This window comes from Sylvia atricapilla, chromosome 3 (assembly GCF_009819655.1).
Source record: "Sylvia atricapilla isolate bSylAtr1 chromosome 3, bSylAtr1.pri, whole genome shotgun sequence".
NCBI classification, from domain to species: domain Eukaryota; kingdom Metazoa; phylum Chordata; class Aves; order Passeriformes; family Sylviidae; genus Sylvia; species Sylvia atricapilla.
Genome location: NC_089142.1, coordinates 71,092,295 through 71,120,204, shown reverse-complemented (window position 1 = coordinate 71,120,204; position 27,910 = coordinate 71,092,295). Strand labels below are relative to the sequence as shown.

General features: G+C 38.1%; 1 protein-coding gene across 1 annotated transcript in view; it reads left to right on the top strand.

Annotated features, from left to right (window-relative positions):
* The window catches only part of DISC1 (DISC1 scaffold protein), a 182,388-nt gene that overhangs the window by 136,697 nt on the left and 17,781 nt on the right, over positions 1–27,910 (top strand). The window contains 3 exon segments of the mRNA XM_066315725.1: positions 1,863–1,923; positions 21,353–21,596; positions 26,643–26,687. Coding sequence (XP_066171822.1) covers positions 1,863–1,923; positions 21,353–21,596; positions 26,643–26,687 — 350 coding nt within the window.

The window sequence follows — 27,910 nt, the reverse complement described above, 5'->3', positions numbered from 1 at the left end:
GGAGAAGGGGAAGTACAGCACCCGAACACCTTGAAGCTGTTTGCTATCAAAGCATGCACTGGGCCTCAGGTCAGCACATTTGGGGATTGATGGATAGGGAGTTTGCCAGAAGTGGTGGCCCTTTTTATAAAGCTGTAGTGTGTCATTAAAGAAAGTCTCGCTGTCTTGCAGGCTCTCTGCACTTCCACGGGAAGCGTAGGGATAAAAGCATGGTAAGGAAACTGTGAGCTTTTACTAAGCCCTGTAGTTGTTACAGACCTGCTGCAAAACTGCTAGGGAAAGTTATTTAGTCTCCAGTGCTATTGCAGAAATCCTTATAAACTCTTTTGCATAATATCAGCCCTCTTCTAATGAGTAATTGGGCCTGTGAATGTATAAACTAATGCAGTTGTTTATGTACAATATAATATTGCAGAATCCTTCTTGCAGAATACTGGGGCTGTGGTGGGTTTGGGTTTTTTGTTTGTTTTAGGGTTTTTTGTTGCTTGGTAGGTTTATTTGTTTGCTAATCTAATAAAGTCATATAAAAAGCAAAGTGAAACAAAACAAACAAGCAAAAAGTAAACCAACCTTGCAGAATGTGGTCTATACTTGCCATTGCATTGCAGACAGCTTCAGTGATGTGTGAGTGCTGAGTGACCTGGTGAACACCACCTTCTGCAGACAGTCAATGTTGCACTGACCCTGATGCTTGCTGCTAATGGCATTACCTCAGTGAACTCCTCGGCGTGAAAATTCAGCACAGCTGATTTGGCTAATGCCAAGTTTTCAGGTTAGGCTTTAGAGGGTGACATTCTACTCTGTGAAGGAAAAAACCCAACAAACACAGAAGGGGAAAGCACTTGGTGTGTGTAAGCTGTGCTTGGAGCCATTGTATTGGAAGAAAGGTGGGGGAGATGAGTGGGTTCATTCTCTGATCTGTGAAGCATGTTTTGCTCATAACAACAGTGATGCTCTGTAGGATGTCTCTCATAAAAATGTATATTTGATGTACAATGAATTAAGACTTTAAAAGAGACCAAGTGACTTACAGTCCTACTAGATTTGGACTTTGCAAGCCGCTGTTAGGGAGGGAGGAAGAAAAGTTGTCATATTGTGAAAATGGTTATTGAAATGGTTTCCTGAAATGAGATTTACTTTCTACCATTGATGGAATTACCATGTGTTATGGTAAGTAGTCCTTTGGAGTGTCTTCTAGGTGAAGAAGTTGTAGGGACTCAGAGAATGTCTAGGTCTGAACTTTAGAAACAAACACACACACACACACACACACACGCACACAACTCTCCCCTCAGACACCAAACCACAAAAAAAACCTCAACCTATATTTCATAACAACCTTGAATGGAATTTCTTTTCATTCTATAGTGTTTTGTTTTTATCAGAAAGAGTCTGATACAGGATTGATAACAATTTAAAGGACTGTTGTGCATGGACTGGTACATTCGTTAGGCTTACTTACTTCTCCTAATGGTAAACAGGAGGACCTAACTGTGGGGGTAATATTTCTTTTTTTGTGGGAATGATTTTTTTTGGCAGTCGTTGTTGTCTTTGTTTTTTATTTTTTCAAGAGGAAACTTTTACAAACTGTGCCTTTGTCAGTCTCACCATTTTTCTGGCCCAACCAAGAGGTTAATGCATTCGTTATTGATCTATTATTATAATATAGATACAATAGACTTCAAGAAAAAAGAGAGAACACACCCACACTATAATTTGAATGTGAAAAAGATTAATGAAATTCTTATTCCTAAGTGCTATGTGTAAAATATGTGGGTAAGAGATGAGTTGGTTTAAAAAAAGAAACTCCCCATAGAACTGTACAGTTATATCATTACCTAACTTTGGCCTTTATTTTGCAGTGACCAGTGTAAAAGAAAATGCTGAGAAGTACATGGAGATTCTGGAGGATAAATTACATAGGTAAGGATGGTATCATGAAAACCTTTGAAATCTTAAAAATGCTTGAACGTACAGCGTTGATATGCATAAAAGTGTTAAGGAACTCACATTAGAATAACACCAATATAGTTCAAAGTAGGAAGTATCTTATGTGTTAGGAGCTCTGTTCATGGCTGCATTCAGCAGCCTGCCAATGGGTGCAGGTAAAAGAAAGAATCACTGTGTTCTCCAGTGCACAAGGCTGCTCTGGAGCAGCAGTGGTCCAGCCAGAAACCCCGACTGGGGATATGACAGCTGGGTGAAATATTGCCCCTCTGGTCCAATGCAAAACCCAACACTGAGCAGGGCCAAAGAAAATATTAGCAGAATTCTGGACATCTTTAGCAAGTAATGACAGTCCATATAACAGTTTGGAAAAAATGCCAGTTTGGGGTATTGCGGGGAGCAAATACAAACCAAGACAACAATAGAGATATTTTAAGAACTGAATTCCAATGCAGAATTTACAGATTTTTATGCCTTTGTTTTTTTGAAACAAATGCTAACATTTCTATTTCCTTGTCTTCCTGTGTGAAGAGGGTTCTAGGTGACCCCTCTGACTTCAGGCTTCTCCTTGAAATATGGTTAGCAAATATTACAGTGCTGTTGTAATGGAATATTCTAGTGAGTGAACTTTGCCCTGAATGTGTATATTCGTATTGAAAAAGGCTTTCATGGGTTGTAATTGGAGTTTGTGTCTTAATAAATTGTAATCTACCAAATAAACACCACTTCCATTTCCTTTTCTGAGTAGGTATAATTAGTAAATTGTTGCCCTTGCTATTTTTTTGTTGTATTGATAAAGAGAGGGTTCTATATATTTAGTTTTGCTCTCTCATATTTTTGAATATATAAATATTTATTTTACTCTACTCTTAACTTTAAAAGATATTCAGATCTGAATGAAAAATTACGGAAACAGACCTGAAGATCAAGCTTTGTTTCTGTGTGCGCTTAACCCTCTTTTAATAACATTTTTACTCCATTTATACTGCAGTCCATAAGTTTAAGGCAAGTCTTAAGGACTTTGTGTGCTGTCTTTTTGAACACCATACTCTTTATTAAAAAATAAAATATAGCAACATGTTTTGATGCTTCTAGAGTGGATTTATGGATTTAATTGACATATAAAGCTCCTAAAAGGATGTAAATTCCTCTTTAAGTGTTAAACACTTAGAGAATCTGTATGTTTGTTTCTTCTTCCAGAGGTTTATCAGATAGAATTTGCAGGTCCCAGATGGTGAAGATTCAGTCCTGAATTTGTTTTCCAAGATGTGCAAATGGTATTAATCTAAAAACAGTTCGAGTACTTTAAAGCTAAGAATTTGTTTGAATATTGATGGAAAGAAAAAATCTTTAATGTTTTTATCAGAAAGACATTTCCAAGATGCTGTGTCTTGAAAATCATTTTCTTTTCATGCTAATAGGGTGGTTATAGATATTTCTTTTTTATGGGTTATTTGGTCTTTAAGTAGTCAGCTACACCTGCTTTACAGCTTGAGCAATTAAAAAAAAAAGCAAGCAAAATCCCAATAGGCTTCCCTGAACCCTGCCCCTGCTTAGAGCAGTAACTTGAGAGAGTTTCTCTTTTTTTGGTGCTCATAGAGATGCTCAGATTACTCATTTATATATATCATAAGCTAAAGAAAGGGTCTCTAAGGAAAGGTTAAAGAGTAAGTTTTAAGATTACATTTTAGACAGAGATAGAATTTGCATCTGGCTCATGGATGCACTTTTGGGGATGCTCTTGAAACCAAAAGAGGATCAAGTCTGGGTAGCATGAATTGAAATAAGCCTCTAAAGCTTTTCTCCAGATGAAACCTATAATTTTGCCACGTAATGTTTCAGATAGAAACAGTCGAGATTCAGAATTCTTCAATTTAAAATACAGCTTCAAAGTAAAGCAGAACTCTTAGAAATGTTGTTTTTGACCACTTTGTAAGAGAATGCAAGGAAAGTGAATGAAGAAATCTCATAACAAAACATCTTTAATGGAGATTCAAGTTTCCAAAAAATAATTTTGTCAATTTATTCCCCTGCCTCCCTTCCATTTTCTCTTATGTTTTGAAGAAAAGTTTGGAATATATTCCTCTTGTCCATGTTTTTTTAATGGTTGGAGAGAGGGGAGGGGGAACCTAGCTTATTTGCTGGAATACTTTTTGGAGAGGTGGGTGTTTTGGGTTTTTTTTTTTTGATTGGTTTTTAAAACAAATGCAATACTTTTCATTGTGGCCTAGAAAACGTATCCATTGTCAGGTGGCTTGGTAGAATATGTGTCATTAAGAATGCTACTCTTTTGATAGCCTTGTATCTATAGGAAAAAAGGGAAAATATGCATTGACAAAAAGTGGAAATATGTTTAGTATCTGATAGTTTCACCCCAAGGAAGGTGAAGCACCCACTAATTATACAGATTACTTGACGTTGTTTTTTTCCTGCTTTAAAATATAGGTTATATTCTGACAGTGGACTGACAGTTGTTGAGGACAGTGTCCTCCAATAAAAGAATGAACTAATAGCATGTTTAGTAATGACGCTGGCTGGCTCTTTCCTAGTTACCAGCATATATCAAGCCATTCTTCCAGGTTATACATTAAATCTTTGGCTGCTCTCTTGAGAGTGTGAATATCATTGCTTACCTTCTGTTAGTAAACAGGAGATGTGCAGAAGTGCTCAGAGTTAGGATAATAAAAGTGAGTTCAACAGAGACCTCTGTCTGTGTTAATATCTGAAATACAAGAAGTTATGTGTGAATAACTTCATCTCATCCCTTGAGCCATTTAGGAAGGATTGTACAGGAGAAGTTTATAGTAATTTCTCTGGCTCATTGAAATTCAGACGAGCATCTTCTCATGGGACCTTTGTTCTTCCACAGAAAGTGGTTTTTTTTTTGTTTGTTTGTTTTTTGTGGTTTTTTTGTTTGTTTTTTTTTTTTTTTTTTTTTCTCTTGTTTCTACACCAAGTAGAAACTGAAGAAGGCTCTGCTAGTATTTTATATAATTTCCATGAAGAAAGTGGACTTCAACCATTCAGCTCTTTCAAAAACCACCAAGTTCTGCCATAAGTGGGTTTAGTCATGTAAATGGGTGAGGGTCACAAACTGATCCTAGGAGAGAGTGCTGTAAAGCCATAAAAAAATTCATCTTGAGCTGTTAGTCCCTGTGTGTCATGTTATAGAAACTCTGATGTGTGCTATAGGGAAGCTGCTGTGCTAAGGCTGCTGAGTAAGGCTTTCCAAAAGCTTTTCCCTCTTGTCTATGGAGCAGCACGGGCATGCCTGGGAGTGCCAGATGGTCTGTGGTAATTCTGTGTAACCCATGACCCTCCTCAGTTGTGCTGAGGGCTGTTCCAGCTACTGGTAGTATCTTAGCAGTGCACAGATAGGGCTGAAATGTCACCTTTGCCTGCCTGCCCCCAGGACTGTGTGTTTTCCACTGTGCTTCCCAGAGACTCTACAGCCCCATCCCTTGCTGGATAATGATCTGATCTTATTTTGCCTATCAACAGTTCTGCTGCTGGAGTGTTAAAATGCAGATTAGACAAAATACTAGATCCTTCTAGTGACTAATTTAGTCCCTTTCTTCTTCCCAGCTGGTCTAAGTCTCACACAGCTGTGAGAACATTAGCTCCAAAATTCTGAGAAGCAGACACTTTCTATGTGGGGATGCATTCCTTTATATCTCTTGACCCACATGGTGATGACTTCTAAATCCCTTATCATAGCTGCCTCAGGCTGGAAACAATTTTTTTGTACCAGCTGATGTAAAGATGACATTTCTTGAGCTGAGGCAATTTAATGTGATTGTACTGTTCTCCAGACCTCAAAAGATTATGCTGTGACTTCCATTCATCACAAAAACAGGACTTTTAAGTGGCTTTTCCTAATTCCCTGATAGAAATCATGAAATTATTTTGGGGGAGTAATATTGTTCAAGAATCACTGGTGACAATTACACAAAGGTGTTTTATTGAGCTGTTTTCAGTGCTATCCTGGAAGAAAGGGGAAATGCATAAATGTAACAAGATTCAATACTGCAGTGACTGTACTCTGCCATTGGTGAATGATACAGCACCAGGTAACTTTGCAAATGTGTGCAAAACCTTTCTTCTTTAATTGACTCCCTTTTGCTGGTTCTCTTGGGTTCATTTTCTGTTCAACAGTGTTTGTTTTCGTATGAATGGTGCCTTTATTTTTACTCCTGGATACAAGTATGGAAAATGTCACGGAGTCTTAGTCTGATGTAAGTTGTGCTCATCTGCATGGCTCCTCGTTCGTTGAGGTGTTTAAGAGAGTTGGTGTGATAAAGGCAACCTGGATTTATTAAAGCAGCAGAAATCGAGCCCAAGGTCTGTTTTACCTGGTCTCATGTGTGGGTTTGGGGGTGGTTTTTTTGAGAGTTTCAATCAAATGCCACTTGCCTAGTTCAGAACAAATGTGGCTGCAGCCTGGTTGCTCAGACTGCTGGGGTATGCATGTATTCTGTATCAGAAACAAGGGTTTCTCATGCAGGCAGTGTTTTTAATGCTTTTGAGCATGTCATCTTTACTAATATCCTGTCCCTTCAGGCAAGAAATGCAATGTTCTGAGGTCCCATACCATAAGAGGACAGGTCAGGATTAAATGCCACCATGTCACATTCCAGTTTACATGAAAATGAACATCTTAGAAGTTACTGTCTTTCCTTATTATTCACTGTTAGCTTACATACCACATGCCTCAAGTGCCCTTTATAAAATACTAAGTTTCAGAAATGGTTTTGGAGCAGAGCTGGATATAAATGCTCTGAATAGCACATCACACTGAAAAGACAGTGTTTCATACAGCTAGTGGTCTTAAAGGTGGCTTTAGAGCACATCAAAAGGACTGTGTATCTTTGCAGATTTGCAGCTCTCTTTCTCTGTTGTTCCTGTCCGTTTGGAATATTTTGTGTTTTAATTTAATGTTGATTATATAGGGGTAGTTTTCCCAACTGTTAGCTTATGACTTCAGGCTGTTGTTTAAAAGAGGTCCTTTTCTTCATGAAAAAATGTCCTTGGATGGCAGTGGAATCACTTGTGTCACCTTGTGTTGCTAAAAAGGACTGTAGGACTAGGCTCAGTTAACTTAAGTACTGAAAATTTGGAACATGTTTAGAAATTGATGCTGTGTGAAGCGAAAATGGTACATAACTTTCCAGATGCATAAATTTGGAAGAAATCTTTGCACTCTCCAGTGACATTTGAAGGCATTATGCATAATCATGGTTTGCTGTTATTTAGCGTAAAATAGTCTCTCTCTACCATACTGTGCAGTTTTAGCATACTGGTGAGTACCCAAAAAGACTTCAACCACCACCAAATAATTTCTCATGTTTCAGTAATATGAAGAACACACTGGAGTGTCACCAAACCCTCATGGTAACAATCAAACACTTTACTTTGGACAATCTCTTCTTGTGAACAATGCAGCTGCCTTGTTTCAGTTACCTTATTTTTCTCTCTACATGAGAGAGGCTGTCATGAAAACAGTACTATTGTTTCTTAAAGGCTTATGCTTTCCTGATATTCTTTTCCTGCCTGAAAACAGCAACTCTTGTCAGACCATTTACTTTGCTGTGGAAATGTTATGGTACCACAAATTGAAGGATTATGACTTTCAGCCATATAACTGGTAGCAAGAACATATGAACTTGTGAATAAAAGTAGCATTTTAAAGGTGTTGTTATAGGGGAGGGGAAATTTGGCAAGATCCCTCTGATTTCTTGGTACTATTGTAGTGAGGAAAGTTTACTTGCCCAAAATGCTCACAAATAAAAGGAGCTGTGAATAATGAAAAGCAAATTGCTAAGTGTTAGTTAATAGTTAATAGTTTACAGGTGATTTTTTGGTTGTTATATTGGCCCGTTCTTATTTGGGAGATAATCTCTTTTTTTAATAGTTCAGGAAAGTTTCACAGTTGTGAATCCAATTAACAAAGAAGAAAAATTTAATTATTCTTTCTTTTTCTATTTCCCCATCTGCTTTAAATGTAGTGTGCTTTCTTTTTTGCTGTTCTTTAATTGCTCTGTCTTGATGTTAGCAATCTCAGAAAGGGGACTTTCTGATTCTCCTCCTGTGCTTTCAATTATTGTGGCTCCTCTGTCTTCCTTCCTTGGATTTGTCTCATTTCCACTTTGTGTGTTTTTTTCTTACCTTTATTTCCAGCTTTATTCCTTAGGACACCTATTTTTGCCTCTCTCTTTTGTGTATCATGGAGCAGGGGGAAGTTGGAGAGTAGGAATATAATGCACTTTCTTCACAGAAATCCCGTTCTCACCTTTAAAACACATTAGATTACTTTTCCAGCTGTCTTATTCTGCATGACCACATTGCTGGCTCTCACCAAATATCCTTATTGTCTTCACAATCACTTGCAATACATTTGAAAATGTTTGCAGTTTCCTGGTGAAGCATAGTATCTTGGAAGCTCTTAGTAAATTTAAATAATGTCAGAAGAAATTTGATGGTATTGCTTCACAGAAGTGGATTAGCCTAGATTAACTGGGTCTGGGGGAAAGGGGAGAATCTTCACTATGCCTTTCATTTCTGGTTCTGGAAAGTGTAGCTAATGCCCCCAGGGTATGGAAAAGGAAATCCTCGCTATAGAATTGCAGCAGATTAGAGTTTCTAATCATGTTTCTGCAGCATAATTATCATAATTTATCATCAGTGTTATCTGGTGCCATGTGCTAGTGGAGATCCTTTGATAAACTCATGTCTGAGCCAGGATGGAACTCTCAGTTCCCAGCCTTGAACTTGCCTTTCAGCCCTGGCAGACCTAATATCTGTCTACAGGTGAAATGCATGTTGCACAAGCAGTAAAAATGGAGGGCAAAGAATGCAATCTGCTTCCTGCACCAAGTGAGAAAAGATATTAAAAAGCAAATAAAGCAAAACAAAGCAAAAACCAAACAAAAAACATCCCCACCACCCCTTCTGTGTGTGGCATCCACAAGATAGGAGATAATTGCATTGATGGAACCCACCATGCCTTTTGTGGCAGTAGCAGGAATCTTTTGAATTTACAGTGATAATTTTTTTTTCTACAAGGGGAAAAGAATGTTGTTTTATATCCTGAGGAACCATCTGCTGGTTTAAGGTGTGGAGGGAGATTTTTGCAGAAAGGGAGAGATGAGATAGGTAGGCTTTTGGGCCCCACAGTACTCTGGGGGAAGGGGACATAGCACAAAATTGACTTTTTCACTAAAAGTCCTAGTAGACAATTAGTATTACACCAATGTATATGGGTTGCATATAGCATTTTTAAATGACTGGCTTCTATATGAGATGATAAGAAGTGAAGAAGGGCACAAGAACTAAGAACTCAGGAATTGTTAATGTCTTTTTTTGTATTTTACCTATTTTGTATTTTACCTATTAGTATTTGGGTCACAAATACTGATTTTTAATTGGGAGATGAGGGAACTGTGGCACATGACCATACTGTTTGATAAGAAGTAGCAGAAAGCTCTGCTCTTTTTAGCTATTCTCAGCACTGAAACTCGATCTTTTTAGGGGAAAAAAAGGTCACATTTGAGGCCAGTTTCCAGTGCCTCAGAGCTTTAGAAAAAGCAAAGCACATGGTTGAACAGCCTTTACTAGCTCCCTGTCCATATTTATTCAGGTTTCATCTAGGGCTTTTTCCAAGTTCCTGAATTAACATCAGTAGTTAGTGTGCAGCATTGTCAAAGACAAGGTGACAGGGGATTTTGCTGCTTATTCATGGAAAATCTTACCTTTCTTTCCTCTAGGCTCTTTATCTTCCATTCATTTTATTCTTAGCATGGCAGAAATTGTCAGAGGGCAAGGCATCTCCCCTTCTAAAAACAGAAAGTATTGCCCTTGCTTGAAAAGGAATGGTGATGAAAGTTTACAGCCTCTCTAGCTGGTTAGTAGTTGTGTATTTTGTTAGGATTTTGCTTTATTCTGTATGCCCTTTTCTTATGCTGCATTGTTCTGGTGCTGGTCAGTGATGCCTGCAAAGCTGTAGTTGAGCATTTTGCTGAACTTCATTAGTGTCATGTTCTCATAGTTTCACCCCAGCCAGCAGCCAAGTCCCCCACAGCCCCTCACTCACTCCCCCAGCAGTGGGATCAGGGAGAGGATAGGAAAGTAAAAGTGAGAAAACTCATGGGTTGAGGAAAAGACCTGAGATAATGAGGAAAGTAAAAGCTACACCCAGAAGCCAAGCAAAGCAAAGCAAGGCATTATTTCACCATTTCCCATGGGCAGGCAGGTGTTCAGCCATACCCAGGAGAGCATGGCCCCCTCACACAGAGCAGTTACTTGGGAAGAGAAATGCCATCAACCCAAGTATGCTCCACTTCCTCTTTCTACCCCCACTTGTATATTCAGCATGATGTTATATAGACTGGAATATCCCTTTTGTCAGCCTGGGCCACTTGTCCCAGCTGTGTCTTCTCTCACCTTCCCTGCACCCCTAACTTCCTAACTGCCAGTGTGGCTGTACCAAAAGCAGAAAAAGCCTTGGTTCCATGTAAGCCCTGCTCAGCAATAACAAAAATATCTCTGCATTATCAACCCTGTGTTCTGCACAAATCCAAAACACAGCCCCATACCAGCCACTGTGAGCAAAATTAGCTCAGCTAAGACCAGCACACACAATACTCCTCTCTGCTGCAAACTCTTGCCTCGTTAAGAGTAAATAATTCTATATCACTTTGCAGCTTCAGTGTGGTGATATTTGTTAAAAACAAGTTTACTTTTGTTTTAGAGCCAAAGTATTTTTTTTCTTATTTTTCCCTTATTTCTTGCACTCTTCTTGCTTGAATTATATGAATTTTATTAAGAGTTTAAAATTCGTATTAATATTTTTTTTGTTGTTTGTTAGTTAGTGATACTTGTCAATGTGGAGAGGATCCCATTTTATGAGTGGTGAATGTCTACCATGACTGACTGCAGTCATGCATCCTTCCTCTTCCCCAAGAGTAGGTTCTTGGCTTTTTGACCTGGAAGCCTGGAAGCCTATGCAATTTCTCTTGAAGATATTGGTCCTAATGTATGTTTGCATTAATGAAGAGAAAATTGATACAATGAGCTTTGGTGATTTGTTTTTAATAGTTTTCCATTTCCTATGCACAAATGCTTTGTCTATGACATAATATTTTTTATAACAGCTCCACTGTGCTTCACAAAGATGGTTCGGCCACTGACCTCATCCTAGAATTTTCAGAGGGAGTTTGAAAATAAGATCCAAGATCAACAATATGAGGATGTATTTGCAGTGTGCTGTGGCTGCTGAGGAGTTAAATTTGGACACTCTGTCAACCTAAAGGACAATGGTTTCATCATTCCCTTCAACTAACAAGGAAAACATGCAGCAGAATATAGCAGTGTTAGCTAAGAGGCAGTCTGATAACTAGAGACTGAGTTTGAGAAATTGGTAAAAAATATTCCTTTACACGGAGGACTGTTTCCAGTAATTTTATGGGACTTTTCCCAGTCTTACTGAGAAAAATAACTGTAAACTCTTCAAAGTGCTTCTGTTTGCCCTTGAGCATCACCTTACCCAGTGCCTTGCCCAGCTTTGCCCTGCTGTTGACTTCAGTGAGCTGATTTCATGCAAACCTCAGCCCATCTTATCTGTGAAGATACAACTGTGAGGGGAGGGAGGGAAAGCAAAGCTGTTTGTCACCTCTGGGTCCATGGCACTGAGCTTTTGCTCTCTTACCAGGTGCTCTTGGTGGCTACAAGTGAATAGTGTAGTGAAAAACAGTTACTCCCTTCTGAACTTGGGAGGAAAAGTGTTGGGAGGTGGATGTGTATTTTCCTACTGCTACTGTTTTGTAATGCTTCCCTGAAGACAAAATTTGAAACCAATTTGTGCAATTACAGAGGCTTTGTCGTCAGTCCTGAGTGGGGTTGTCATCACCAGCAGTAATGGGTGTAGAGCAGTCAAGGAAGATGAGGATGGATGCCTGGCATCATCTGCCAGCAGTGCTGCTAAATCCTCCTCTTCTATCCTTGGATGATAGTTTGCACAAAGCTCTGGCTGGCCAGTTAGATGGAAGCAATGATAATTAAACAATTAGAAAATTTGAGAAAATATGAGAGTAATCTCAACAAGTATTGCCATCTGCATAGCATGAGTATGAAGACATAGGATAACTCTGTTTTGTATGCAGCTGGGACAGTCTTTCCTCCTAGAATTTGGAAGTTTTCCTTAATTAATGTACTTGCTAATGGGAGTGTACTCTGCTACTCTGGGGAGACAATACATAGCCCAGCTATTTTAAGTGTTCTGTCAGCAGCAGTGCAGGGTTTTTGTAGCTAGCAGGGTCCAGCCAGGGAGGATCTGCAGAGCTTGCCCTTTCTCTCTTGCTCTTTTTGATGTAGAACAGGATTTGACTCCTGAACCTGTATGACTCTGCAGCTCCAGCAGGTCATTTGGTGCCCTTGGATGTTTCAGAGGAACTCCGTAAGCACGTGGCTATTGACATCAGTATTTGGCCAACAATCTCCTTTTTCCAGGTGTGTCTTCCTGGTTACAAAAGCTGAATTTCAAGGTACATTCCTACATGATGACAATATATCATCTCTCCCAACTGAACCTCTTCTAAAAGGTTATTTTTTTGCCTTGTTTTTTGATCATTATGTACGCTTAATTCCTGTTTGGTCAGTGGTACAAAGGATGATTCACATCCCCAAATTCCCTTGATGCTAAAAGTCTAAATCTCTCATCCTTTCAGAGACAGAAATATATTTTAAACTGTTTTATATCAGAGAACAGAGGTGAATAAAAATGATAGTAGGATTGTGAATTCCTTCTATGTGCTTCTTAGCACTGTGGTCAGAGAATGTAATACGCAATAAGAGATCAGGCTCATTATTCTAATTGCTTTGAAATAAGAAGACATTCTTCTCTTGATATAAATAGGCATTGCTGCTATTGCAGCAGCGTGGATTAGTGGCAGCTGAGAATGTGGCCCCAATGCAAATGCTGTGCTTTCTTCCTGTGGCGTACTTTTAGAAACAAATGTATTTTGTTTCTAAAAGTCACTGGTTGTGACTTTGAAAGCCACTGAACGACTTCCGTTTTAGAGGAGGTCACTGGAAGTTGGATGCTTTGTGGGGTTCAAGCTCAAGAAAGTACTGAGGCCTGTGCAGCAGCTGAGCTGAACAGAGCTTAGGTGGTCACGTAGATACTGAGATGCATGTTTTTCAAAATTGGGGCCTAATTCATTCCTCTCCTTAAAATCTAATTTGGGATCAAATATTAAATAGTGCAGGAAAAAAAAATCTCATTCCAGCAATTCCTATCCAGCCGAAATTAATGACACTGTGGGACTTTGCTGTTATTGCGGGAGCCAAAGGCAAGCAGGATACAGACTGAATTATCAGAGTTAGTACCAAACTTGAAGGTGTTTTATCAGATTATGAACAAGGTGAATGATAAACTAGGGTTGAGAAGCTGGCTTTATGCGAATTGCTGAATAAGAATAATTCCCTGGTAGCTTTCTCCTCATCTATCAAAGTTAAGTTTTTTAGTCTTAGAATAGATTATTTGTAATAGATATTTCAGTGGAGGAAAAGGCAGAGGACTGTTTCTTTTTTTAAAGAGAAATAATTAGCCCTGAAAGCAGGTAGTAAATTTTTACATTATAGATTGGGTAATATAGTAAAAATAAACTGTGAAGTGAATATAGGGACAAAATTGAATTATAAATGCTCTCAACAAGATGCCTTCCCTCTTCCCTTGTAAATTACTGAATTTCCTGCATTCAGCATGTTGGACCCGTCCCTGCATCCCCCCTGTGCTAAGAATCAAAGTGAAAACCATCAGCTGCAGCAGTCTATCATTTTGTGTTTCCAGTGGAGATACTTTAAGTATAACACAGTGACACTGAATATTGGTAAAAAGGTGACAGCCCATGATTAAAGTTCTGCACCAGGTAAAATAAATGGCTGGAGTATTGAAGACAAAATGACACAAGTATTGTTTGATATTGTGTGGTATCTTGTTTTATAATAACACTAATCAAATGTGTGTTGTTGTTTTTAAGCACTAGATGTATTGTTTTTTAACAGGTCTTTCAGGAAAGAAAAAACAGACATATAATATGTACATTTCACATAAAATACAAGGTGGTAGTTTTGTCCTTAAATTGCCATATCAGGGTGAGGTTTTTTTAGAAGATATGTCAACTCTTAGCAGACTGGTTTTAGATTTCAATGTTAATCTTTCAGTTCCCTGGATGAAATAGTTTTACTGAGTGGAAAAAAATTGTGGATGATGAGTGCAGTTGATAAGCTTAATTTTTTAAAACACATTTGGTTGACAGAAAACATTGGCAGATATTTTTTTATTCTGTTTTTTCATTTACTGAGATTACTGTGAGGGGCCATGTATTTTTACATTAATATTATTTCTTATTTTTTGTTATTTACATTAATGTTATTTCTTATTTGTTGTTATTAGCTTTTTCTTTTTAAGAAAAATTCTGCACGGAAAGGAATTTTTTAAGAAATATGAAGAAGGCAGTTCAAGTTTATAGCTTTTGAGAAGTCTGAGAAAATCCCTTAGAAATCTTAGATTCCATCATAATAGAATATTTACCCTTTTTCCTTAATTATGCAATTTATAGAATTGGTGGTATAGCCTCATTATGAATATATACAAAAGGTCTTTGTCTAAACACACTACCTGGAGCTACCCCAAGTAATGGAATGGCAGCATTACCTTCTAGAAAACACAACAGAGAGAGGGGGAAAATAGAGGCAGTGAAGAACAGGGTTAAGTTTTTAAATGGAAGGAGTATAAAGACGTGTAAGGGTAGTCCCTGCTCCCAAACCCACAGAATTACTCAGTTCCTGGAGTGAAAGTTCAGATATGGGCAAGCAGAGATGTGAAAGAAGCAAGGAGCAGGCAGCAGCTGTCTGAAGAAGGCTGTGCAGTGTTTGAGTGGTTGCCTTCCAGCGTGGCATTTTTCCTTCTAACACAGTGGTACATTTCAGTTCCATTCTTTATGTGTTTTTTATGCTCAGCATAGGGCATCTACAGTGTTAAATATCTCAGATGAGAAGGTGTCTGACTGTATTTGCATTCTCCACTAGGACTTGTCTGAATTTGTGAACAAGGAGGGAATTGTACTGTTGCTCTTCTTTTTGCTCACCAAGCCAAGAAGTGAGAGCTCCTAATCCCTACATGATTTAAGACTGTGCTGGGTGTTCCACAGCAGTACTGTAGAGGTTAGATCACTCAACAAGGACACAAGATATCTGGCTCCAGGTACTCTGTCTACTGCACCTCCACATTTACTCTGTCCTGAGGAGCACCACATTAAGGGCTGGTCTGGAGGCTCTGCTTACCTTTTTCCTCAAATCTGCCCCTTCCTGCATATTTGCCTCTGGGATGGAGCCACTGCCAACACCCATTCTTCCAGCTGCGTGAAAGTGATGTCCACACCTCTGTGCTGCACTGTTGTGTCCTGCCTGGATGCACTGGATGTCTTTTGAATGGGACTGATGTGCAGAGAACTTGACTGTGGCCATAAAGTGCAGATATTAGAAAAAGTCTGCCCCAAGCAAATTTTTCAGGTGTTGAAGATGTAAAAGTCTGAAAGTTAGATGGGGATTGTGAGGATTGCTTTCTTGGGCTTCTGTGATTCTAGTCCAGAATATTCTCTAGTGGGTAAACATCACATTTAAAGAGGGAGAGCTAATTGCTGTTTTGTAGATACTGTATTTTTTATAAAGGAGATGGCAAGGTCAGAGAAGCGAGTTGCTGTTGCTTGTGCCAGGGAAAAGTACTACCAGTTTCAGACTTTTCCTGGGAGTTTTAGCTAGTCTCCAAGGTAGAGAAGGTTGTTATCTGATGAGGGAATATGTGGAGTCTCCTTCTGGGGGCCAGTCTTTTTTTCACATGGAGAAATGTGACAATAAGTGCTGAGCAGCCAACAAGAGTTATCAGTGAGCTTTAAAATAAGGGAGTAGAAAAGATGTCTCCCACACTGGGAGACAGCCACACGATTGGAGCCATATGAAGTCAATTCATGAGATTTTGGGCTCCTGTGGAGGAGAGAGACACAATGCAATGAATTGAATTGTGAAATTGAGGTTATATTGAAGGCATTTATAGGATTAGGGAGACTTGCAAGAAGTTGGGGAAAAAAGGAGTTTGATTTCAGATGTTTAGGGAAGGTGACTTTCTAGTGTGCAGAACAAGGGGAAACAAAATTTAAAAAAAGTTTTGCTGTTTGGTCAGAGACCACATTTTCTTTGTACTTTCTCCCTTATCAGTTGGCTTTTGCACACCAGTCAGGTGGGGAAAACTGGATTATGTGCTTCCTTCCCCCTGGAGCCTCATGTGAGTCACTGATTGACACACTGTAGTCCTTGGTTTGTTCCACAGGATAGCTGTCAGCATCTTAAAATGTAGCAGCCAAGGTTAAAGCACAAGAACTCATCAGGTTGGAAACTTTTTTTTTTCCTTTTTTTTTTTTTTTAATGAAACAGAGAAGTAAAGTATATTTCTGAAGTAGTAAATACTTGTTAACTATAAGAAGAGTTATTAATGCATGACTGTGAATAAATATGATGACTCAAATAAAAAAATGGGGCTCTGCTAAGAGTGAAGCAATACCACTGCCTTTTATCCTCTAAGTAGCATTAGAAAATACTTTCTTTTTCTTGCCTCCTTTATTCACTGCACGGCTATTGCCTTCAGAAAAGGAAACAAAGTCATAGCTAAATGTTGAGTCAGAAGAGCTCATTCCTCCCCTATGGTGCAAAATATAAATAGAAGCAAGTGACCAAAATATAGAAAAACTTTCCCTAGTTTGTACAATAGTTCAATAAAGAATGGGGATAATGAACAAAGTCTTTTGATTCACATTGCCATTTTATGCAAGCCTCAAAAGTTTCCAATCATTTTAATTGTCATAATGAAAATCCCTGTTGTTTCTGCCAGACTATTTTTGTTGCATTTTGTTTGCTTTTTTTGTCAGAGAAAACTGCTTTTAGGGTCAGTGAATGCAGAGTTAAAATATGTGCCAGGTACTGGGAGAAGATAAGAACATGGTTTCCTGAATCTGTACATTAATGTGGCTCACCTATTAAAAGGAAGTAATCTAGAATATCTCTTTTTAGTGGTGGTTGATCTCCCCTCATAAGTTACCTTTTGATTGTGCTGTTTCTGAATACTTGTCTTACTGTGTAACCTTTTAGCTTCAGTCTCACTCTCTTGGCTTTCAGTGTGAGGGTTCCAACAGGGATTTCCCTTTAAATAAGCAATATCATCATATCCACATAAAGTGTTGACCTCAGGGTGTTATAATCCACTTGTGACAATTCCCTCACCAAGGGGCATTCCTGGAAACTATAGATGATGAAATTTAGAAGCAGTGACATTTTCCTGTGTTGATTCCAATATGCTTTTGAGGAGGTTTTGCAGAACTTTGTTTTGTTTTGGTTTTGTTGTTGGTTTTGATTTTTTTTTTTAAATAGAGTTTAATATAAACTCTTTTGGCTATTTTTATACAGGCATGTTTTCATTTAGACTACAATGTTCAGGAACTGAATGTGCCTTTTGTATGTATGCAGAGCCCTCAATAAAGAAAAGTCATGTTCTCGTAGTTCCAGTTAGCACTATAAATAGCTTGAATAATGTTGTGCTGAGAGCCATAGAGAGCCCCCATAGCTCCCAGAATATCATCAAAAGGCAAAGGAGCACTGTTCTTTGGAGTTCAAAAGAGAGAGAACCCTTGCTGGTTATCTCTCTTGACATGAATTTCACCCAACATCACAAGTAAAAGAGAGATATCCTCCAATTTCCTTTTACCCTTTTACCCTGGTCATGTGTCCTATAAAACTGTTGAGCCTCAGTAAAAGCAACTGCAATTACAGTGTCAATTGCCACTTTATGAAGAGAACTCAAGGATAAGCCTCTCTGTTCCACATCCATTTCCTCCTGTCCATAAACAGCCCTGTTTCTCTGACAGCTCTTTCATCATCATCAACTTGACCTAATGCAGAATTCTGTCTGCTGCGTCCTTTTGTGTTGCTGTGGATGCCTCAGCCATTCTTCAAGTCAGCTTAGGCCTACTCTTGTGCATTCTTTCTACACAGTATCCTTGAGGTAAAACCTGTCCCAGCCATCCACACAGCTAAAAAATGACTCATGTAAAGTCTTGCATCTCACTTACTTCACCATCAATTTTCCTGGCCATGACTTGACAAAAGTAGTCTCACCCTAACTCTCATTCATTCAAAATGAGCACTTCTGTCTTTTTTTTCCATTTCACTTTGTTTTTCTTCATTGACTCCTTCTGTCCTGTCTCAACAAGACTAACTACTAGCTTCCAGTGTCAGGACTGCTCACAGTCTTTAACTCCCTACTCAGTATATTTTTTTTTTATGTGAAAAGACTGACTTTCCTCTGTAGATGTTAAACCACATTGATGTCAATCACTTGCCTGTTGCATTCTTATACTAGCATCTCTTATCTTTCTTACATGATTCCTTGGGGAAGGGCTGGAGATCTTGGATATCTAATGACATGTTTCATTGCCCTCCCACAAATCCTTAGAATGCTCATTCACTGTGATGCCTCAGTGTTCTTGGCACCACTTAGATTCATCAGTTACTCGTGTAACTAATTAAACTGTTGTACTGAGGCTAACATGCCATGTTCAGTCCACTGTGTTTCTTTGAACATCCTCATCTGTATCCTAGCTCTTGCTGATTGTTTGAAAGATAAAAGTTGCTTTGAGAACGAGGCCATCACTGTAATGTGTTTGGTGTTTGTACAAAGCCTGGCACTCTGACTCTTGGCAGTTCAGCATCAGTAGGTGATTAAGGTATGCTTTGTGTCGCTGGGTCTATGTAAATGGGCAATAGATTGTCGTTTGTTGTGGATTCCAGCAGATTGTTCCAGACACCTTCATTGAACTTGCCACATATGCCACTTTGATAGTAATATGCAGGCAGGCATATAACACCTAGAGGTGTTGAAACATCATGAAATATTTATAAGTATAGGAATAATGTAAAATCTCATCCAGACTCGATCCATCATTTTGAAACATTTCATACCTCAAAAATCTCACTGTGTTCAGTACAGCCACCCATGGAGGCTTCATGGAGACTGCAAATGCACTTTCAGTGTGGATTGAAAATGAATAAACCAAACTCTGAAATTAAATTTAGTTTAATTTTAACATCTGATATAAAAGCTACAGTTTTTTGCATGCTGGGGACAACATAATTCTTAATAATAATTTGGAATGTGTCTCTGTGTTAGCTATTTGCAGCTTTAAAGTAATTTTCATTCCGAAAGTGTGTTTGAAAAATGCTTCAAGGCCCTGAATCCAAAATATAGACTGAAGGGTGGAGCCTTAATATGTTGGACTTAGATCTGTTCAGAGTATCCAAGGGTATGTGCATTCACTGGTTTTGGTTGAAAAGTCCAGCAGAACATCTTAGCATCTTAGTTCAAGATATATCAGAGTTTTACAGACACCATGATAAAACAATGCTGGCCTTCAAATAAAAGCATTCTGTTAGCAGTAGATCCAGTATTTGCTGACTACTAAAATGCCTTTAAAATGTAGACACAGACAAAACCACATTGACCAATGCACTGAGTCATGGACAAATAACAGCAGCCCAGGCACCATTAGGCTGTGCTGTGTTACATGCTGTTCATCTTCCCCACTGTGAAATCCTGCATACATCACTATCTCAGCCCTAATTTTGTCATTAAAGCTGTTCATTAAATTAAATAGCCAAAAAAATGTATCCTTTGGAAATTCTGATTTAGCTCTCTAGAGTGTTATTTTTTAGGCTTTAATAATAAGCCATATATAGATGCAAACAAACATTTTCAAAAAGCAAGTAAATGGGCTTATGTATGTCTGCAGGGAAATGTTTTGACTCTGTAACTATGATAATGTGATTGACAAGTAGAAAACCAGCAGGGGTTATTTTATTTTTCTGGCTTGGTAAGTGAAATGCTACCTGGATGGAACACAGACATGTAATCCAGTGAAGCATTTTTCCCTTTCTAATTAGTGACACTTTGAACTCCTTGGGGGAGACCAATTTGTGGACCCCATGCTGCATTATGTCTTCAATAAACATATATACTGATTCTTAAGCACAGATCAAATAGCTCAGCTTCTGAAGCCTGATTTTGCTCTCAGACTCAGTATATTGCTGTGTGATTTTTACAGCTTAGCATCTTTTAGAATTTGTGGAGTTAAAAATATACTTGTGTTAGATTAATGAACTCATTGTAAGAAGTGCAGCTCCTTTTTCCTTCATTTGGGATAAAAGATAAGCTAGTATTTAACTGAGTGAGAAAAGTTTAAATCAAATGGTTGTTTTTTTTCTTTTAAGTCACTTATAATTTCTCACAATTATATAGTAAATGATGTAATTTGAAACAGAACAGTGGAAAAAATATTGCAGTTATTAGCGTTGAAATTTGTCTGGAACTGTGTATTGCCATGGGAATAGCTGCTTCTCAGTCCCATCCCAGGCTCTGCCACTGATCTACCATATTTTAGCAAGCAATCTACTCATTTGGTTCCTTAGAGACATGTATTAAATGACGATGTGACCACATCACTTAGAAACAATGTGATGTTAGTATTCAGTTCTCAAAATTTATCTACACTTAGAATTACCATTTATTTCTGTGGAAATAACTTTTGGATGGATCTCAGGAGCTACATCTCATAATGTACGTGTTTGAGAGATTATTCATGGATGAAAAGTTTATAGAAATTTTATATTTTGAATTCTGTTTTTGTTTTGGTGGCATAACAAAGCAGAAGGAAGCCAAAGCACATTAGTAAGAGATGATGACAACACTTGAAGTATAAGACTGAAAAAAGGGAGACTACTTTGGTTTAGTCCAATCTGATTCAGCAATGGTGAAGTAAGCACATTTCACTCTAATAAGAAATGTAGTCTACCTGTTTTCTAAAAATTAGACGTGATTTAATGCAGTAAGTGGTGTGATTGTTCACACATGATCTTCTACATCAAATTCAGGAAAGCCACAGGGCTGCAGGCTGACAGGCCTGTGTATCTGATATTGTGAAGGAAGCTCTGGTTATGATGGCAAGACCCCTGAACCTGTGTCTGAACAGAAGGAAGTCTCGTGTAGCCGGTGTTTGCTGTACAGTTGGAAGCAACATCTTAACCCAAGGAGGTTTTTGTATCATCCAGTTTGTAATAGGGCAATAATTTTACTGCTTTTCAGTTTGATATAGCAATGTTATCTCTGTGGGAGTATTTGAGGTACCGTTAGGTTTTTTTGGTTGTTTTTATTTTTCTGTCTATAATAAGCAGTTACTCCAAGTGTTACTTGAAATAGCAACTATTCTCCCTGAACTGCATTTTTATTTTCTTTTGGCTTTTATTTCAGCTGTGGGAGCCAGCTGCTCCAAAGAGTGTGGGAAGCTGACTTGGAGGCCTGTCAGCTGTTGATTCGAGGCTTTCAGCTGAAAGAAACCAGTTGCTGTGTTTTTGAGGAAGAAGAGAACCAAATGGATGAGATGGAGATGACTGCTGATGCCTCACCTGACTCTGAAAAAAGAAAAGAAGGTCACTTTCTAAAGGCCACAGAATGGGGTGCTGTTTCCTGCCCCAAACACAGGGAGCTGAAAGAGGTATCTGAAATAGTCTGCAGCTGCATTTCAAGGGATACTGCTGGTTTTCCTTTTGAGAGGAGGAGTTGAATCTTTGTGATGGGTCAGCAGGGCAGGTTAAGTATGAACTTAACATCTGGCTTCCAGTTTGGGACATGAGTAAAATAGCTTCTCAGAAGCCACTCAACCCTTTTTCCTTTTACCATCCGTCTTTTTAAAATGCAGAAATTATTCAGGCAATAAATACAGAATGTACATCAGGATTTAAAGGAAAAAACTATTAAGTATTTAACCAAAATTAGTAGTTGTTCTTCATCTCACTGACGAGTTTCATTCTGAGTTGGTTCTGCTGACTTGTTAGCCTGGATCGTTGTTAGCTGACATAAAGTGAGAGTTAATTTTCCTCCCTTAGTGAAATGGTCAAAGGCTTCTGAGCTAATAGATGCTAATAGGCTTACAGCATCCAACAATTATTAAAAGGAGGAAAAAATCATGAAGCTTAGAAGGTTTGAAAAATTTCTTTTGAGTTTCCATGTTTTGATCTGGAATGCTATCCCTGCTTGAAAAAGCAACCACTCTCTAATAGTCTTTTAGCTGTCCTGCTTAGGTAAACAAGCTGTTAAAAAAGCTTCATCACCCAACAGCACCACTGTGACAAAAAGACACTCCAACAGTAGTTGTTAGTTTTATTACCATAGAATTAATTGAAAAAAAAATTAAATAATGCTTAATTGCATCTGATGTTAAGAGCCATTGAACTGTGCATTGCTCTGAAATCTGATGCCTAATTTTCATTTATACAGGCTGACTCTTAGTGGAAAGCAGACCCATACCTGACTGTAAAATCTCCTCTTGTTAGTAAAATTCTGGTTTTATATTGGGCTTCAGTAGTTCTTGAAGTCTTTTCCCAGGGCATATGGTTTACAGACTGGCTTCACATAGAAAACATTTTTATTAGAAATTATCAGTTTGGCTTTGATTCCACCCCCACCACTTTGTTACCCTATTTTTTTCGAGTCTGCTGAAATAATATGAGGACTTCTGTTGGTTAGGGAAAGCTGTGCTCCTCTTTCAAAAGTGCTTAGAGGCTCTGGAGTGTCTGGGATTTTGTGACTGTTTCTGTAACACTCCCGATATTTGTGCTATAGATTGTCACCTGTTTCACCCCTGCAAGCCCAGATTGTTTCCCTGGAGATCAACCTTGCTATCCAAGAATGACAGCTGGGCAGCTGAAGTGAGGTGACTTCTGGTTGTGGAGAGACATGTGGGACTGGAGGGATGGTGCCCCGTATCTTGAATGGAAGATGAAACTATTTGCAGTGACAGGCAGGATCTAAACTTTTAGAGAAGAGCTGTAACAGATTATTCCCTAACATCTCTTAGTAGTTCATTACAAGGCAGAATATAAAGGCAAATGAAAAAAACTGACACAAATCATGCTGAATTCTGGTTTTGAACATGTTGAAGTGCAAGAAAAAAAAAATCTGTCTTGATTTGTAAATGGACTGGAAAAACAAACCACTTCCAAAGCATTTAAATGCTCTGTTATATGGTAGTGTATTTTTTTTAATTTAAAAATAATTCAATATTTGTGGCAAAAGAAAGTGATGTGGTGCTTAGTCTCTCATTTAGTCATTTATATGACTTCCATGGAAAAACTTACTCTTTGCCATTTGCAGGGAACCTTTTCATAGCCATTTATCAGCAAGTGAGAATACCTAATAGAAAAGCATGTGTTTGTCAAAATACATGGTTTCATATTATTTAATAGGGCTGTGGTGCCTCTGTGAGGAGGGTAGCTTGCTGTGGTTGCCATTTTTCTGGAATGACTATTCTGTTCAACTGTGTCACAACCTCTGTTCCCCATCAGGGAATTTCTAGAGAGCACCACTGGTCACTGAAGCAGAAGGAAAGAGTCGTGTTCTTTGTACTTAGAGGTTACTGAATTAATTACTTCAAGACAATATATGGAAGGCTGATAATAGCGTGTGTGCATATATGCCTTGGAAAGTACATTTCATCCTCAGGTGATTGATTTACTTTACAGTGGAATTCTAGAAATGAGGCTCCCCAGTTATTTATTGTGTCATGTAGAGCTAAGCACTGGTGCCAGGGGAATATTGGATTTGTTGATGTGTACTATGAATAGTTTTCTTGCATATAACTGCATTTTACTCTATAGGTTTCCTTAGAAAGAAAAAACAAAACAAAAAACAACCAAGTAAGAAACATAACAATAATAAGAAAAGCAAAATAGATGAAAGAGCCCTTCTTGTAGATCCTCAGATACTGCTTTGCAGAGGGGCCATTTATCATTTTTAATTAAATATCCACACTAAATCATAAAATATGACAAGTTCTGGTATAAAAATATGTAAGGTATAAATTCTTTGAAAGTTTGCTATTTTACTATCATCTGAGCACAGGTTTATTAACTGTCAACAGTTATTTTATAGTTTTCATAACTGAGTTTTTAAAGGCACTGCTTATTTTGTTTTTCCCTGTTTTTATGTGGTAGACTGGCATCCCAAAATAATTCAGTAAATCAGGTTTCCTTTATAACACTGACTGTTAACTGGGGACAAAAATCAGGTGCATTGGCAGCTCAGCTTGTTGAAACATCATTCATGATGTTTTGGTGAAAACTAAATAAAGTGAGGCCAGTAACAATCATCCTGTGAACCACTCTGAGTTACTTAAATAAGATGTGCTTTTCTCAACTGAGGATAACTCATTAGGCTATAGCATTAAAAAACCACTGGAGCAAAGTTGCAGACAATGTTGCTACTCTCAGTCATGTGGAAGTCAGCTTGTCTGATTTGCTTGTTATAAATTCTTGAATTCTCATATAAGTGTGTGCTTTCCAGCTGGTAGCTGTGTTGATGAAATCAGGGTGTCTCATCATTACAGTCGTAGTTTGGCTTTTTTTGACTGTTTGGGTTTGATTTTCTTCTAAGTCTCTGAAGAATTTAAGGTGGGTTTTGGTTTTCATCCCACAAATGTTCCGTGCTTTTAGACTGACTGACGTGGAAATTGTAATGGTCATTGCTACATGGTTAGATGCATATATGGGTGATTTCTAAAATACACAGTACCATTTCGTTTCTCTCAGACATCAATGCCTGCTTCTTCCACTCCTTATAATATCTTGCTTTATTTTTTTGCTTCTTGATAATGTATGTGTAAGCAAACGCTTTTATAAAAAGCTTTTAAAAACAGCAAAACCATCAGTGTTAACTAATAAGTGGAAAGATTTGTGTGTGCTGGGACCTCCCTGACAGCAAGTAACCTGATGAACATGGGTATGTGTGCACCTGCAGGCTTGAGTTCCTGACCTATCCTTTTTTCTTCTTCTGCTCTCTGGCATGCTGTGCAGTGCTCCCTCTTAATCACTATGAAGGAAAGAAACACCTACTAGATTTCAAGAAAATTGAGGTGATTAAAGTTACAAGGTAAAATCCAAAATTCAGTAGTTTTACCTTCTGTAAGTCAGCATTTTTGGTAGTTGTCCCATCAGAATTGTTTGTAGTTAATTTCTTACCTTTTTCATCACAAAGGAAGTAGAGAACAGGGATAAGGATAAGGCCTGCTGTCTTTTCCTCTTATCTACATACTTCAGCTTGGCCGTCTGGGATGATGTTTTGGGGTTGGTTAAAGATCACACTGGTGTTTGGAAAATGTTCAATAATTGCAAAGCTTTCATGTGATTAAATATTTAAAGGTACTGAGGTCTTAATGATACCCAATACATCATCACAAAAAATAATATTTAATGTGGTGTCTGCCATTAAAAAGAAGTTATCACAAAACATGATACAACATCTTTCAGAATTTAGTGATAGCAAGCACCAAGAAAGCCTTTGTGAGCAGACTGTGACTGATTACTGTGCATTGGGATAGCCTGTGGTCCAGGAGGCAGACGTGTAATGTGTAAAGGACAAAGCCTTTTGAAAGCCAAATAAACTCTGCATTCATTTGAGCTTTAATTAAACACTGTATTTGTGGAGCTTAGAAAATAATTCGGAAATTTAAAATTTAATCTTCGCTTTAAATGTCAGCATTAAGCATTAGTGAAAGTCAGTGCTTGTGTGTTTCTTGTGTTGATCCAAGCTAAAAAGGGATGTCAGTGGCAAGAGGCAGTCGGCTTGTACACAGTGGTCAGGTCCTCACGGTGGCCGTCTGCTGCATCTGGGACTGGCATGGAGTTCTGCTGGGAAAAGTGCCAGCTCTTAGGTAGGGATTGTAGGACCTCAGTAAGCCTAATGCTTACGTGTAATTTACCAGTAAAAATACCATAAGAAAATTAATATTACAGGTGAGAGAAATGTAAACCCTTTTTTCAGATTGATTGCTGGAAATAGTATCCAGTAACAAGTGTGATTTTATGGCAGGTTAATGGTTTTGCACTTTTTTAATGTGTATCTATATATGTGTGTGTGTGCGCATGCCAAAGCAGTATCCCTATCTCAGTTTGTTATCAACAACACTGATATGTGTGATTAGTATTAATGATTTTCCAATGATGCTAACATCAAATTTCTTTGCTCCTCAGCCAGTCAATGAGACGCTGGCTAATTCCTTATAGACTTCACAGATGAAGGAAATTTTGAAGGAAGAACTGACTATAGTTAGCGTTTGTTTCCAATAGGAAACATTGATCGGGTCTCTCATTTCTCCTGCCCAAAATAGTTTACAAGATTCATACAAAAAAAGAAATGTCCGTGGACTCTTGAAGGGTGTACAGACCTGCAAGAGCTTGATAGAAAAGTTAGTTTCAATCTACAGTTAGTCCTTCAGTTTTAGAGGCAGTATTCCTTGTGGGTTTTAAGTGAGAAGCCAAAGCAGGCTTTAATAAAATATATTCACATGTAGTTCTAAATATTGGGTGGCTGCCACTGTCCCATTAAAATGCAATTTAAATCTTTCATGCATGTGAAGAAAATTGATGCAGTTGTTCAGCTTACATAACTTTTTATTGTGCTATATGGTTTTTATAAGTTCCATTAAAATCATTCTGTTTATGTGGCATGTATATCTACTATATACTTAATAATTTATCTCTAACAGGTTATGGAAGACATTTCATTTGGAACAGAGGGTCATTTATCTGAGGTAAGTGTTTCCTAGGCAGTATGAAGTGGTGATATTGTACAGACTTTTCTTTGTCTCAATTAGAATTAATGACACTTGTTTTCATAGTGCTTAAAATTTTTTGCTTTGCCTAAAAATTGCTATGGAGTGTGTGAGCACTTGGAAAAGCAACACAATCACTACTAGAGTGGGCCCATTCCCTTTTTTCTTTATTTTTTCATTGTAGATAATGGCGTAATTGCTGAGTATTCCAGGGAGTTTGTAGTTAAAACCTGTGTTAATATTTTTAACACTAACAACAGGATGAACACACTGGGGCAAAGAAGAACCAGTAATATTTAACCAGCCCAACTGTAGCACTGTCATAATGCTTAGGAATGGAACAAAATCATGATGCTTAGCCTGTTTTCTTGTGTGCCAATAAAAAACACCTTTGAATTTATGTTTGAAGTATAAAAGCATAGAAGCATACTGCAGCAGAAAACATGGTAATAGGAATTTAATCTAAATGAAAATACTGGATGGTTGTAATTTTACAAAATTTTCATAAATGAAAAGATCTCAGAACCTAGTCCATGTATTTAAGAAACCTAGGATAATTGAGTAACATGAGATGCATGGCCTGTGAGAAAAACCTGCTTATATACAGAAGTCTGTCTACCTACAAACTAAGAGTTTAGGTAATATGTGTGTAAGGAGAGTTACTCTGGTTCTAAGAGCTGTACTGTTTCAGTCTGGTCCATTTTTATATCAGTATGCCTTGGGTTGCATCTTACATAGTAAGGAAATTTAATATCTCCAAGCATTGTGTCCAGCCAGGAAATAAAATACATGGAAAAGTGTAACCTCCCCCAGTTCACCTTCTATAACAGCATACAGGCCTCCTGTCAAGTACAACTGACAAGTGCTCCAAACCAGGCAAATATCCTAAATTTCAATATTTATTTGTTTAATAACTATTCAGATGAAGCATTTCTTTAGATTCCCCCAGGTGAAAGCAAAGACTGTAAGGCAGCTGGAATGCTCCTGGAAAGATAATCTGACTTCAACACCAAGCTCAGATTATTGACTTTGTGTTCAGGGAGACTGTGACATGAGGGCACACCTAGGATAAACTGCTTGGCTGTGTGTGGGTTCAGCATAAATAAAAACAGGAAGCCTTGAGAATGAAGGTGAACTTCACAGAAAATGTAAATGGATTTTCTGATCAGTAAACTTTGCTGTGAATTATAGATGAACTGTGT